The sequence below is a fragment of the Lissotriton vulgaris genome, chromosome 8, assembly GCF_964263255.1.
Source record: "Lissotriton vulgaris chromosome 8, aLisVul1.2, whole genome shotgun sequence".
NCBI classification, from domain to species: domain Eukaryota; kingdom Metazoa; phylum Chordata; class Amphibia; order Caudata; family Salamandridae; genus Lissotriton; species Lissotriton vulgaris.
This window is the reverse complement of record NC_141696.1, coordinates 117,442,675-117,457,877: the sequence shown is the minus strand read 5'-3', so window position 1 is coordinate 117,457,877 and position 15,203 is coordinate 117,442,675. Positions and strand designations below refer to the sequence as shown.

General features: G+C 45.5%; 1 protein-coding gene across 1 annotated transcript in view; it reads right to left on the bottom strand.

The window, feature by feature from the left end:
• Positions 1-15,203, bottom strand: part of ATG16L2 (autophagy related 16 like 2) — a 579,847-nt gene that overhangs the window by 436,212 nt on the left and 128,432 nt on the right. Inside the window, exon 3 of the mRNA XM_086933798.1 lies at positions 10,578-10,689. Coding sequence (XP_086789924.1) covers positions 10,578-10,689 — 112 coding nt within the window. The remainder of the gene's footprint in view (positions 1-10,577; positions 10,690-15,203) is intronic.

Sequence of the window (15,203 nt, the reverse complement as noted above, 5' to 3'; positions counted from 1 at the left end):
GTGACATAGGTAAAATATGTGGGTTAAACCAAAATCACGTTTTAAACAGAAACACACGTTTATCAGTATATAGTACCAGTTGAACGCTTCACAAGTACTGCTTCACTAACAACATAGTTACTTCACTATACAAAGCCTGTGGGTAAGTTCCAGGAATTCGCCTGGCTGGGTGGTTTAATCGAGATAGTTAAAAAAGAAAGCTTTGACGAGTAGGCGTTTATATGTTTTTTGCAGGCATGCGTTGTTGGCTGAGAAAGACCTCCATGTAACGTGTTAGAGGTAGCACTGACTAACGTTGGTGATAGAATGCAACCTCTTAATGGTTGCAAAATTACGACAAAGGAGGAACTGGTTAAGTAAGGTGTTGGAAATAGGATGCAACCTCTTAATGGTTGCAAAAATACGACAAAGGAGGAACTGGTTAAGTAAGGTGATGGAAATAGATGTTAGCGTTAATGTAGTTTAAAAGGACGGAGTTGCTTCTATCAGGCTCCCAAGTCTGGGATATCGGGTACGAGTTTCGAACAGAGTGTCTCGCTTACCTTCAAAAGAAAGTATGCCAATTTAAATCAGAAAGGTGCGCAACGTCCGTGTCAGGACGAGATTTTAAATAGTAGAACCATGTAGAGAAGAAGAATGTAGCACGCTGCCCGCGTGTTCGCGGAATCTGGGTGGAAACAAACTATATTTAAGTTCCCGATAATTCCCTCATGGTGAAAACGTACAATCAACAGAGGAACTTGTGAAAAGTAAAACACACTCATACCTTGTTCGGTTTTATGTGTGTCTATAACCGGGAGGAGTAGACAATAATACGCAGGGTCTCTTAAATCAGGACATGCGTTCAATGCAGGCGGGTACACCTAAAAAAGAATAATTAGCTGAAGGTGGATGCGCAAAGAGAAATGCTCTTATGTCGCATTAGGAGGAGCGTTGGATCTATAATCCAATTTAAAAGGGGGAGAGAGCTAGCTTACCTTCTTGGTCTTGGACTCCCTCTTGTGTTTCCCGGTGCCGTTTTCCGAGGACGGTCACGTGACGGGAAGTGTGGGCCGGTTATATACCGGAAATGTGTCTACTAATCCCTGAAAAGACTAGAGCGTGTCTATTTTTTCGGGGGATCAATTAGAGTCCCTGAACAGAAGAGTTACTTCGAAATAGAAAGTGATAAGTGTTCGGAGGGTTGGCATGTCGTTCGGGCAGCGTAATTATTTCGAAAAGCCCAAATGCATGTAAATGCGAGTAGAGCTGTGGGAGCCTATATTTTAAAGAGGTCTTATTTAAAATATACATGACTTATAAATAAAAAGTCATGATATGAGAGTATTATTCAAAGGTCGGTGGGTTATGAACAAAATTTAAATAGTAGAGTGATGTACCAAATTTTCTATTTGAATTCTTTTGTATGGGGCTGATATGTCGCATAGGGACAGTTAGTAGTAGGACACAGTGTGCATAGTGGTGTACAAATGCATTAGTGTGGGCATACAAATAATGCTATTCATGTAAATGGAGAAACAGGGAACTGATCATAGTGTGTATGCAAGTAGATGTTACTGGACGGGTTTCCTTATTCATACACATTAAAAAGGGAGAAAAGCATTGTTCAAGAATTTCATCACGGTCTGTTAGCCTAGGAAGTACTGGAGCTCGGGATCATAGTTAAGCCCGAATTCAATACTCCGAAGACGCATAATCCAGGTGGCTTCTTTCCGTCTTAGAGTCAGTTCACGGTTACCCCCTCTGATATGGGTAGGCACCGTTTCAATTCCGTAGAAAGACACACTAAAGTCCTCCGTGTTTGCCTGACACTTGGCTACATGGAGGGCTACAGGATATCTCGGATCTTGTTTTTGGATGGCTCTCATGTGTTCCGATATTCTGTATTTTAGCATCCTGATTGTGCTCCCTACGTATTTTTTGCCACATCGACATTCTATTATGTAGATCACATACTTTGTGGTACAGTTGATGTTAACTCTGATGTCGTAGTTTTCTTGTTTGGGTCCTTGAAAGTGTTTGGTTTTGTGCTTCGCCCATTTGCACATGGTGCAGAAGCCACATTTGAAAAACCCATTGTTACGTTGGGTTAGCCAATCAGGGGCCACATCTGCCTGTGGGACGGTGGGGCTCAGTCTATTTTTCAGAGTTCTCCCTTTACGAAAGGTAATTTGTGGAGTGATAGGGATCAGTTCCTTCAGTATCGTATCTTCCTTAAGCAGATCCCAATGTTTGGTGATACTTCTTCTGACTGAATGGTGTAGGCCATTGTACTCGGTGATCATTCTAATGGTAGAATCTTTAGGTTGTTTGGGGTTCGTCATTTTGAGAATATCCGGTCTTTTGATTCTGGCGAGTCTTTTGCTCGCTGACGTTAGTGTGGTTTTAGAATAACCACGTTTCAAAAATCTGGACTCCATATCTAGGACAGTTGATTCAAGGTCTGTGTCGTCACTGCAGTTCCGTCTTGCTCGCAGAAATTCTCCGTAGGGTATTGCCTTGATCTGGTGAGGGGGATGGAAGCTGTCTGCACGGAGTATAGCGTTGCAGGAAGTTGGTTTCCTGTAGAGTTTACTTTCCAGCTTGTCATTCTTGACATAGAGTTCCAGGTCCAGGAATTCTATGTTGGTTTTGCTGGATTTCATGGTGAAACTAAGTTCCCAGTTGTTTTGGTTGAGGTGGTTGGCAAATTGTTGCAGTAGGTCATTTGTTCCTGTCCATAATAGAATACAGTCATCTATGTAGCGACCCCAAAACAGAATAGAGTCTGTATATTTGCTTCCATGGGTGCCCCAAATATGGTCAGCTTCAAAAGCACCCATGAAGAGGTTGGCGAAAGAGGGGGAGAATTTAGAACCCATGGCTACTCCACGTTTTTGTTGGAACCATTGTTTATGGAAAATAAAGAAGTTGTTTTCCAGAATTAAGGTCATCATGGAGATAAGCATTTGCGTATGTGCCCATAAGGATGCTGGTCTGTTCGATAGTATGCGAGTAATTTCTTTTAGGCCTAGAGTTGGATTAATGCTGGTGTAGAGTGCTACAACATCCATGGTCACTAGGGTAGTGTTGGGTTGCCACTCCAGGTCACTCAAAAGGCTCAATATATGTTTTGAGTCCTGTATGTAGGAGGGAAGATTTCTCACTAGTGGACCCAGAAACACGTCCACATACTCCGCCAGTCTTTCAGTGGGACCCCCTATTCCAGAGACGATAGGTCTGCCTGGTGGGAAAGGGAGATCTTTGTGGATTTTTGGGAGAGTATATAGCCAAGGGTACGTGGGTTTATTTACTTTAAGGTAGAGATATTCGTCATCGCTTAGTAAACCCTCCTCTTTCCATTTACGTAGGTGGTCGTTAATGCTCACAGTTAGTGGACCCATAGGGTTGAATGCCAGTGGTTCATAGCAAGTGGGATCTGCTAGTTGGCTTAGTATTTCTTTATTGTAGTCATCAGTGTTCATAACCACGATGTTTCCTCCTTTATCTGCCTCACGAATAACAATGGTGGGAATTTGTGTGAGTGTTTTGAGTGCATAACGTTCTCCTTTAGTTAAGTTATCTTTAAATGTGAATGTTTCATTCAGTTTGTTAGTGTTAATTTTATTTAAGTCTTCCAGAACCCGTTTATGAAAGTTATCAATGATGTTTCCACCCGGTAAGGTTGGTATCCAGGTGGATTTGCTCTTAAGACCACTCACAGTCCCAAGTTCTGTGTCTATATTTAAGTCCTGCAAAAGCTGTTCCATTTCTATGGGACTATCCTCTCGTTCAGTGATAGACAACAGTAGATGAGTGGCTTGTACATCTTTTATTGTCAGTTCATCATGCAATACACAGTCAGGAATATTCAACACATTTTTGTTGGTGCAAGTTTTGCCGGCAAAATGTTTTTTAATTTTAAGATTGCGGACAAATTTGAAGAGATCTATCTTGGTTTGGCAAATGTCTCCTGTGGAGTAAGGATTAAAGTTTAGACCTTTAGAGAGAAGTTTATTCATGTCGGGAGTTAAAGAGAAGGACGAAAGGTTTATTACTTGTACATTGTTGTTACCACTTTCTATTTCCTCATTGTCCCTGATCTTAATTTTTTGCGATAATCCTCGCTTACCTCCTCTACTACCTCTGTGGGTTTTTGGTTTAGTACGACCCTTTGGGGTTGAGTCCTGCTCCCTTTGCGGATACGTTTCATTTCCACTAAAAAAGGAAGATTATTAGCATTTGAAAGTCCACCCAGGTGTTGGTCAGGTGCACTCGTTCCCGCACTGTTCAAGGAAGTGTTACTAGATGAAACAGAGCTGGGGGCAGATACATTGTCTCCGGATTTTCTAGAGTTGTCAGGCCGGATCATCGCATCGTATTTGCGATCATAGGTGAAGATTCTACCGTTGCGGTAGTCTGCGTCGTCTCTCTTAATTTGTCTCGCTTTTCTAGTTTTAATTTCTTCCTGGTGTTTAAGTAGGACATCGTCTAGAATAGTATAATTTTTACAAGTGGGTTCCGGTAGGTTAAGATCCTTGATCTCTTGTTCTAGTGTAGCAATTTCTCCTAATAGTTGGTTGGATTTGCGGTCTGCGCTTTCTATCAGGATATCCATTAGGCAGAAAGAGTTATTGGTTACAGAATCCTCCCATTTTTTCAGGAGATCTATGTCAAGATCATCATACGTGGGGAAGATGTTGGAGCGCAAACCTCTGGGAATTTGTTTGACCTGCATATATTGTTTTAAGGTCCTAGCATCCCACCATCGAGAGTTCTCTTGTTTTTTTAGTTTTTCTAGTCTTTTGAATTTGTCTTTAAGTCCCTCTGTTCTAGGGGGACCAGAGTTGGCCGTGGCCGTATGTGTTGGTACGCCTTTGGCAAGATTCTCAAAAAGGTCCGTAGCTACCTTGTCTCTATCCATGTTAGTGGTAGAGAACGTGTGGGTGTATAAATACAGGTGGATGTTTATAGAGTTATTCCGGAAGGGAAAAGGAAAAAGTGGTTTTAAGCGGGGGGCAGCCTTCCCTGGAATACAGTATATGTAAACAACAAGGAGATTTTTCAATTATAACCAGGGAAATTGGGCGCACACCAGTGTGGCCGCTGGTGTGCGCCCAATTTCCCTGGTTATAATTGAAAAATCTCCTTGTTGTTTACAGCTCTGTCAAGTGTGCTAATATGGTACCATACCCTTTTACTGATCTTCTGTAGTAACCAGTCAGGCCAAGAAACACTCTGACTTGGGTTTGTGTCTTAGGAGCTTCCCAAGCCAGAATTGTCTGGATTTTGAGTATGAGAGGTTGTACCTGACCTCAACCAACTTGGAGGCCCAGGCACACAACAAAACATTTCCCATATCTGGCACTTACTTGCCTTGAAAGTCAACCCTTCCTGCTGCAGAGCTTGAAGCACTTCCTCGAGGTGGACCAGGTAGTCCTCCCAGGTGGAACTAATACAGCAATATTATCCGGATAGGCTGCATTAAGTCTTCCAAACCTAATAGTACTTAGTTCACAAGCCTCTGGGAGGGGGAAGATGCATTTTTCAGTCTAAAGGGCATTACTTTAAATTGAAAATGGCCTTTAGGGGTAGGAAAAGCAGGCCTCTGCTTGGCTCCTAGTGTGAGGGCTATCTGCCAATAACCTCAATAACCTGAAGTCAGGCCAAGGTTGCTCAGATATTTAGCAGCTCCCAGCTCATCAATGACCTCATCAGCTCAAGGTGTAGAGTAGGCTTCAGTCTTGGTGACTGCATGCAAGCCTCTGTAGTCCACACAAAATCTCATTTCAGGTTTCCCTCCGTTTGAGTTTGACTTAGGCACCAACAACACTGGGCAGGCCCATGGCCTACTAGAGGTCTCAATCACCCTCAGCTCTGGCATCTTGGCAACCTCAGCCTTGATACTACCTTTGATCTGGTCTGACAGTCCATAACTTTTGCTTTTGACAGGAAATCTGTGTCTACATCATTGGTACACCATGTTGTCAGACCTAGAGTCAAGGAAAACAGACCAGCAAACTGACCGAGCAAGTTGTATTGATCTGTTTGTTGATGATCTGTTAAAGTGGAAGAGATCACTACTTCCTCCACTGAGCCATATTTGATACTGATTAACAGGCGGTCAGAGAGAGGCTCACTTTCCTCATCTTCACCTCCATTGGTCACCATGAGCACTGTGATATCTTTGCCATGTTGGAGTTTGAGCCTATTCACATGAACCACCCTATGAGGGAGTCCGGGGTTCCTCAAGTCCACCAGATATGTGACTTCTTCCTTATTTTCCAAGATAGGGAGTAGGGCTTAGTCCACTTATCTTAGTGGGCAATGGGGGCCACAGGCTTTAGAACCCACACCAGTCATCCTGGTTCGTACTCAACCACGGAGAACTTCTGGTCATGCCAGTGCTTCGCAAGCCCCTGGCTGACCTCCAAGCTTCTGTTTGCTTTCTTCATATATTCAGCCATCATGGCATTAAGGCCTAGTACACAGTCCTCAATATCTTGTTTGTGTTCTTTGAGTGGTCTCTCTCACCAAACACAAGGGACCTTTTAGAGGGTGTCCAAAAAGCAGTTCAAAGGGACTGTAGCATACTCCCTTCTGAGGATCATCTCTTTATGGCAGAGCTTTCCCAACTCTGTGTCGCGACACAGTACTGTGTTGCCTGCCATGTGTGAGTGTGTCGCGTGATGATGAAGTCTGCGGGCTGATAAGGGTAAAAATACTCTCTTGGTGTTTGCATTTCGTTATTTCATTTTATGGGTCTGCACATGTCAGTGAGGCAGGAGTACGCAGACGAAGGGAGAGGCGTTAGGGCGGCAAGCGTGTGCGCACAGCCTCGTTCCCTATGCCGCATGCATTGATTGCGCTGTCAATCCTCCAGGGAGCCACCTGTGCTCCTCATTCCAGGCGCTCGGTACGGCACACTTTTGACAGGCGTAAAGGCAGGGAGCACTGCCCCGGATGCTGCTGAGGGGAGCCGGGCTATACTGTTTGTGCCACGGAGCGCGGAGAAGCCCCAGCGCTCCCGCCACCATGAGCTCCAGGCCTGCCTGACCGACCTGCTATATAAGGTATGCCATTAAAAAGAAATCTTGTATTGTCTACTCCGACTCCAAACCGTAAAGAACTTCAACAAAATATTCTCGCACTGAAAGCATTTATTTTCTCTTACTGAGAATCTTGAATAATAAAACGATTTCAATCACAGCGAATAACGTGAACTTTTGTGCTGGGCAGGGGAATCTGTTTATTAGGTATCACGCATGTCCTGTGCAACATTGCAGGGTGGGACAGGGACAGAAAATATTTCTGAGCACGAAAATAAACGTGCCCCCAGACCCGCACTACACTGCTGTCCCTGGCCCATGTTTCTTCCTTTGTGCTCGACTCTCATAGGAGCTGAGGATATTGAAACTGCTTCGACAGAGAGCAAAATGGCCTGCACAACTTTTGTAACATACACAGGCCCACTTCTAAAGGGCCGCGGCGGCACAAATGCCTGTTCCGAAGTGGAATCTATTTTAATCGACATGCAGGCTTGCCGGTCTCTGCTGTGAAACAAACCCATTGTAGTCTTGGAGAATTGTTTTGAGGGTTTTTTTCAAGGACCAGAGAGGCCTCACTTTCCATTGTCAATTTGCCAGACTGCGTCCTTAGAAAACTGCAAACTGCAGGCCATATGGGGATATGGAATTGGTTTGTAAAGCGACGGCACATGACTAAAAAGGTACACGGCAGTGCAGGCAACAACTCTTAGGGCAACAGAAGTTCTAGAACCATCCTTGGGAGCAGCCATAATCCTTACTCACACTGATGATGTCCCAAACTATATCACAAGACACCACACACATGCTTCAAGCGTACGATCCAGCAACCTGCAAAGTAACCGAGCAGCATCTGGTACATCAGCAACAAGTAACCTTTAAGTTTAGATCGTGGCTTTGACTTGCGTGTGCCCCTTCTTTCATCCTTGGCTTATGTCATAAAAAGTTTAGCAACCCTCTCATTAATGGCCGTCAAATGCATACTTTACGTGACTTGCAGTCCTGCGAGCCAAGACAACTTTGGTCTCCCTTTCTTTGCGGCCTCCGGATGCAAAGAACACCTGATGCATGACTAGAGTCATGCTTGGACCCAATGCACCTCAGACAAAAGTCATGCAGGCCTGTCACCTTCATCTGTTTGAGGAAGATTCCAATCTTAGAAAACACCTTCTAACACTCTGGTAAGAACCAAATTCATGGGTCTCCACATGGATATTTTGGAGGCAAGAACTAGGAATGGCTTTTACAGAATTATTTCTTGCCAGTTGGAAGAGGGAGGGAGGCAGAGGGAGCCAGTCAGGGAGAGACAGAGGAAAGTAGAGAGAGACAGACAGAGGGAGGGAGACAGGGAGAGACAGAGAGAGCGGGAGACAGAGAGGGAGAGGGAGAGAGAGAGAGGCAGACAGAGAGGGAGGGAGACAGAGAGGGAGGGAGACAGAGAGGGAGGGAGACAGAGGGAAGGAGAGGTAGAGACAGAGGGAGAGAGAGAGCGGGAGACAGACAGAGCAGGAGACAGATAGATGGAGAGAGAGAGAGAGAGAGAGAGAGAGAGAGAGAGAGAGAGAGAGAGAGAGAGAGAGAGAGAGAGAGAGAGAGAGAGAGAGAGAGAGAGAGAGAGAAAAAAAAAAAACGAGAACTCCCCTTAGGTGTTTCAGGCTCGCTACGCTAAGCTCGCTTGGTACACTGCCTTACTGTGTCCCAAAAGGATGCATCTCCAAAAAGTGTGTCCCCAACATGAAAAGTTTGGAAAGCTGTGCTTTATGGAAACAGTAGGCATGGTAGGAGAATATCCCACCTCCTTTTGAGTTTCTCTGGTAAAAACCCATAATCATGCCTATCCCGGTCTTATTGAATCACTCTAAAGGGCCATTACCTTGGGGATGGTCGGAAGGTAATACCACACTCATCCCACATAGCTTTCAGATTGGAAGACCTGAAACCCATGCCCCTATCTGAGATGACCTCATTATGGTGTACAATTCTAGAATAATTCCAAGCAGGGCTCAAGCTACTACAGGGGTAGTAAGTGTCTAAATGGTATGGCTTCTGGATACCTGGTGGCACAGCCCACTACCACCATGATGAAGCTATTGCCAGAGGCGTCTGGATCTACCCCCAGGGTTCAGCGGGCACTCAGAAGTATTCAGGCAACTTAGGAGGGAGGGAGGCCGAAGGCCCAGGTAGGTCTTCCGTCAGACTGGGAGGGTTGTAGGCACAGCTGTGCCATATCCAAAAGCATCTGCTCCATAGGTGTTACAGCGGCTGAGAATACCTTGTGTATGGAAGCGTCTACTGACTCCGGGAACTTATCTGACACTGGGAAGTAGGATACCTCCTCCTCTGTGTACGAGTCCTCGTACATTTCCATTGCAATAGGTAATTAGAGCAATGCAGCCTCAGTGTTAAACTGGCCAAGTATCACAACCTTATTTGGTGTCCAGTAATCAGTGGTAGCACTGCCATTTGATTTAAATAATACAGACCCCGAGGCGTAAGGACTCCAGGCCTTGTGGGGAACACCCTGTTCACAGACACGTGCTCGGTTGCAACTGAAATTTCTGCTAATGCGTTACCCAATCCACAAGGGCAGGGAGAGAGGCGTCTGCACCAGGAGATGCGAGGCGCAAAGACAAACCCCCTCTTGTGGCCTGAGGACCTCTGCGTGTCCACCCCACAGTTCTGCATAGCCGAAAACGGAAGAAATTCTTAAGTGGCTGTGAAGGAGTAGCAGAGTGTTCCTGCATCCGCTACACAGCATAAAAAAAACACACCGTGATCACAATGCACACCAAATAAAACACAGTTGAGACAGTAAATAATGCCAAGCAATCAATAAAATCAATAGGGGACCGTATATCAGCTTCAGCAGCGAAGAAAGAGGACCAGCAGGGGCTCAAGAGGGACACTCTATGCTCTGATTGGTCAATGCATTTCTTTGTTTTCCCTATGAGTTATGGGAAATGAAGTGTTGATACATGTTTAAAAAATGGCTGCTGTTTAATGAAATGAAGAAAGTGTGCAATAATCCTCGCCTCCGGGCCCTGATATAGAGTTACAAAGTATTACAAATAGTTCGGTTTCAAGCCAACTGCTTAGTTGAGTATATTTGTACCTTTAAATCAATATTTTTCTATTTAAATATAATATGTAGAAACAGTTATTTCTTTATAAACGTGCAATGGCAGTATGAGCCACGCGCTGTGTGACATTGAGGGCTTGCCTGTTGATGGGGGGGCCATTGGAGAAGCAGTGCGGATAGTGCACTCTAGTCTCCAGGTTTCTGGCTAAACACCTAAACCACAATGTAAACACTAATATACTTTATTGGATTGATCTTTGGTGTCTGTACTCACTGATTCGTGACATGAAAATAATGCTGAGCTCTTATATGTGAATATGCCGAGTTGTTGTTGCTATTTTTTATCACTAAAGAAAAACGATAAAGTTAAAAAAAATCAAATGTGCCATGGGACACTGTATATACATGGAACAATTTGATGTTTACAACGGTTAATAATGATTCTCTCCCAAAACAAAACACATATTCTTTACCTCCCCACAACACGTCTGTACGTTTTCCATTTTTTCTCGATGAGCCACCTCCATGTTGTGGATTCCTACACAGCATTCTAGGAATTGCGTTTTTTCAGATGCTTCAGGGGGCCTGCAAAGAGAGGAAAGTTCACAGTGATTCAGGGACTTTGAGTAAATATATTAGGTGTGCCCCATGCAGCCATACAGTGATGGGCAGTAACAACCAACCTGCAGAAAAAAGCATCATACATAATGCATCGCTTGTTGTTGCTCTGTCCCTTCTCCACACGCCTTGGGTATATCCCATTCTGCCTGCTATGTATCTACTACTCCTCCCCTTGACTGGCCCATGCTCCCTAACCCCCCTGCCAGCCTTGCTTACCGTGATACAGTGAAAGGAGCCAGCAGTGCAAGTACAGCAGGAGCTTCCTGCAGCTCTGTGCTCTTGCTCGACTTCTTACCTGAGTGCATTTAACCTACATCCCCTTCTCACCCTTGTAAGAGTCATTAAAAGGGGGCAAGGGCTCAGAAGTAGCCGGTCCAGACTGCAAAATTTCCGTCAGGATGGTCTCTTTGATCTCAACAGGAGGCGGCTGTGAATCTACAACCTCAGCTGCCCTCTGGAACACCACTGCAAATTAGGCACTTTCTTCCTTTGGAGGCCTAAGTGGCAAGTCAAACACTGCCTCAGGCGAGGAGTCAAGCCCACTGGCCTCTAGCATCCTCTGTGTAGAAAGGGTGGAGAAAGACATCCCTATCACCATCATCATCATTACTTCCCAGAAAGCCACTTGCTCTGAATCAGAGCCAAAGAGATAATGATCCCTCTGCTAGCTCTTTCATCCTAATAGAGACATCGGGTCAGAGTCAAGGTGCATGACAACCTGCTGTGCTTTTGTAACCTCGTAGTATCAAACAAGTCATGGTGGAGGAAAAGTTGGTTCGGTAACCAACAAAAGTATCGGAACTGGGTCTTCTTCCAGAGCAGAGGACACACTTTCCAGTGCACACTTGAAAGGTAGAAACACAGGCCTTGGAGCCTGAGTCTGTAGAGGTGTAGCTAAAGGGCCTAAAGCGAGTTTAAAAGGGCTAAGATGGCACAGTGCACAGATCTGCCAGTGGTATCTGACTGAGGCCTCTGTGGTTCAACAGGACCTGAAGGGGTGACAGAGGGAACTGGAGACACACAAAAAATTGCAGCATAGCCTCCTTGAAGACTTCAAACTGCTGTGGCATTGCCAGCAGCATGGGAAATTTAGGGTACACCAAGATCAGCTGAGGAGTCATATCCGCAACAAGAGACATTGAAGAAGAATAACTCACATCATTATTCCCTTATGCCTTCTCTTTGGATTCAGAGTGGCGGAATGGGGTCAAGTCCTACTTCGCTTTTTATGTTTAACGTAGACTTCAATTTTGACTTCCTAGAGGACTTCGAGCATGATATTAACCGCTTGCAGGAATGGCCCAAGTCTGCAAATTGAAGAAGAAACAGGACTTACACAAAGCCCAAGACGTCTTGTGTTCTATGACACACAGCTTCATCCCGTGGTCACAGTTCGGCTTTGAGTGCATGAGGGAACATTTATCTCACAATTTAAAATCATGGCCAGACACTGGTGACACACTATCCACAGGTCAGTGACCAACATCTATTTTCTGCAGTTGTGGAATGCTTAGAAACCTGTCATTTTGAGCAGGGACATCGGTCCCTAGCACACTGGATTTGCTTTCTTAGAAGTTATCCTAAGGCCAACCAAATTGGCGGCAGAGCTGCAGATTTGCATCAGAAGGTGTGGCAAGAAAGGAATGGATGTCAGCGCCTTGGGCGGTGCTTATATGCGGCTTTGCTCCGCATCTTCTGGGGTGCTACAGAGCCATTGCAGAGCTGCATGGTAGCAGCTCGTAGCATTCAGGAGCAATGCTAAACAAAAGGGTGTAGATCCAATCTGGCTACTGAGGAGCTTTCTGGTGAGGAATCGGAGGTCAAAAGTATCCACCAGAATGCAAAGATTTACTAGATGAAAAGTCAGGAATGCAACAGAAGATCCCTTGTGAAATGCAGCGATTTAGCAACCTCAGAGTGTGTCATTCGTGACCTAGCACTAATACTGGATCTTAATATACAGGGAACTAAAACTAAAGTTGCTTGCAATCCCAGTCTGTCCCTACCCACTATTGCAACACTATGCTCACTCATTCATCTCTTGATCTGCCATTCACTCACTCATTAATTCATTCACCCATTCATTTACTTAAATAATAACCCACACATCCATTCATCCATCCAAGTACATAATGACTCAAACATCTATTCACACACTCACCAGCAGAATAGTGTGGTAATCACTCCACGCAGGTAGATGATGTTCAGGAGGACTTATTCAAGTTAGTTGGAAGATCAATAGTACAATAGTATTCAGCCCCACCAGGAGCAACTAGCAAGGCGCTCAGCCCTTCTCCAACTGTGTGATTCATACACCAACAATCTAAGTGACATCATCTCAAGTATGTTCCACTGGTGAAGCAGTGGAAGACATGTAAAACATAATAACCAAGATACTACAATTCCTCCTTTCTTCCAAAGGAAAACAAAAGAGAATATAATCAGATGTATAAGCTAGTAGAAAGAAATAGAGAGGAGAGTACTAGAGAGAAACAAAGCAAAAATAGACACAAAGAAAGCAACCAGAAATCTTAAGGAAACAGGTAAACATAGCCTGTTTGCCATCCTCCTTTCTAATAAATGAGAGAAAGAAATAAAAAGAAGAAAAGAAACCATCACTTTCGCATGCTTACCTGGCTGCCAACTAGCCAGGTAAGCATGCGAGAGAGCAATCCACATCAGGAGAAAAGTGGGTGACAGAGAAGAGAATTACAATATAAAACTCCTACTTCTCCATACTATTATAAACATTTGCGTTTTAAATAAAATAGAAAAATACTGGGCTATAGTGTAATGAAAGAAAAAGAAAACAGAATTGAGAAATGCCCAGTCTTAAATGGACCACTGCAGTATAGTTAAAAGGTAAAGACCCAAACTATACACCCAAGATGGTAAAATATGAATGTGCTGAGGTAATAACAAAAGAACATTAAACTGTTGTGCACTGTAGAAATAAAACATACAACTCACACTCGACACCTTAAGTAAGGTAACGACATGCACTGTAGTGAAGGTATAAATATATAACACAGCCAGTCTCCCCTCTGCAGCTGAGGATAAATCTGGTGCAAAGATAGCATGCAAAACTTTTCCCTGCGAATTCACTTGCTTGCCGCAAATCCAGAATGGGTCTGAACTCGTTCTTGTCCTTCTTCTGTACTAGGAAAAAGCGTGTGTAAAGACCCTTTCCCCTTTGAGACAGAGGGACGTCTTCTATCGCCCTTTTTCTTAACAGGGTATCGGCCTCCGCCTGGCGCTCGCGCAGTTGGAACTGCAAGCCGACCAGTGGAATCGCTGGAGGCGGGCTGGTGAAACAAAGACTGTATCCATTACAAACAATATTCAGCACCCACTTGTCCTGAGTAATGTTTCTCCACTCAGCCAGGTAATATTGAATGCTTCCCCCCACCGGAGCGGGTAATAGATGAAGGGGAAGTAACAGCTCAGGGCCTAGACCCAGTCGGCCCTTTGGTCGCGGTGGAAGACTGTTGACCGCCTTGACCCCTCTGGCGCTTCTGGAACGGTTTCCGCTGGAACTGCTGATGTTGCTGTCCAGCCTGTCGACCTTGCCCTCTGCCTTGCGCCCCGTACCGCCTCTGGAACGGGCGGAAGGTCTTTTTCTGTTCCTTAGGCTTTTCCAACCCGACAGCCGTCAGGGTTTCCGCCTCCGCCTTCATGCGGGCCATTTCGTCGTCTGCATGTTTCCCAAAGAGGGTCTCGCCCGAAAAGGGTAGGTTAGCAACCCTCTGCTGTGCCTTGGGCTTCAAGGATGTAAGACGCAGCCAGGCGTGGCGCATCAGGTTGACGCCATGGCAGTACCCGTGGGCTGCCAAGAGGGAAGAATCTGCAGCCGAACTTATTTCCTGGTTGGAAACCAGCAGCACTTCAGCGAGGATCTCTTGGAGATCTTCCCTCTTCTCCCAGGGAAGGTGTTCCGCAAACTGTTGGAGGGACTCCCACAGAGCCCGATCGTAACGTCCCAACAGAGCTGAGGCACTCGCGGCCTTCATCGATGTGGAGGCCGTCCCGCAAACCTTCCTGCCTGCCGAATCCATCCAGCGGCTCTCCTTGTCAGAAGGCACTGTTGATGATGGGGTGGTGGCGTGTTGTTTTCTTGCCGCCGTCACGATCACCGAGTCAGGCGAGGGATCCACCCGAAGAAATGCTGGGTCAGAGTCAGGAGCCTTATATTTCTTCTGCAGCCATGAAGGTGCCGATCTCATGAATAGTCCCTGGCACTAGAGCTATCGGTGTAGCAGGACCTCGACCTGTCCCTCCTGTGGCGCTGTCTGGATCTTGTAGAAGAGCGACGGCGACTCCTGGATGTATCCCTCCGTCTGGAGCGAGATCTCGACCTCCGCAGCCTCAGACGTTCCACGGGCCGCAGCTGAGGGCGCTGTGGAGGCCTAAACAGGAGCCTAGGTTGCGGCGGCCCCTTAGGTGGTGTCGGTAGATGTGCTAACGAGGCAGACCTCGGC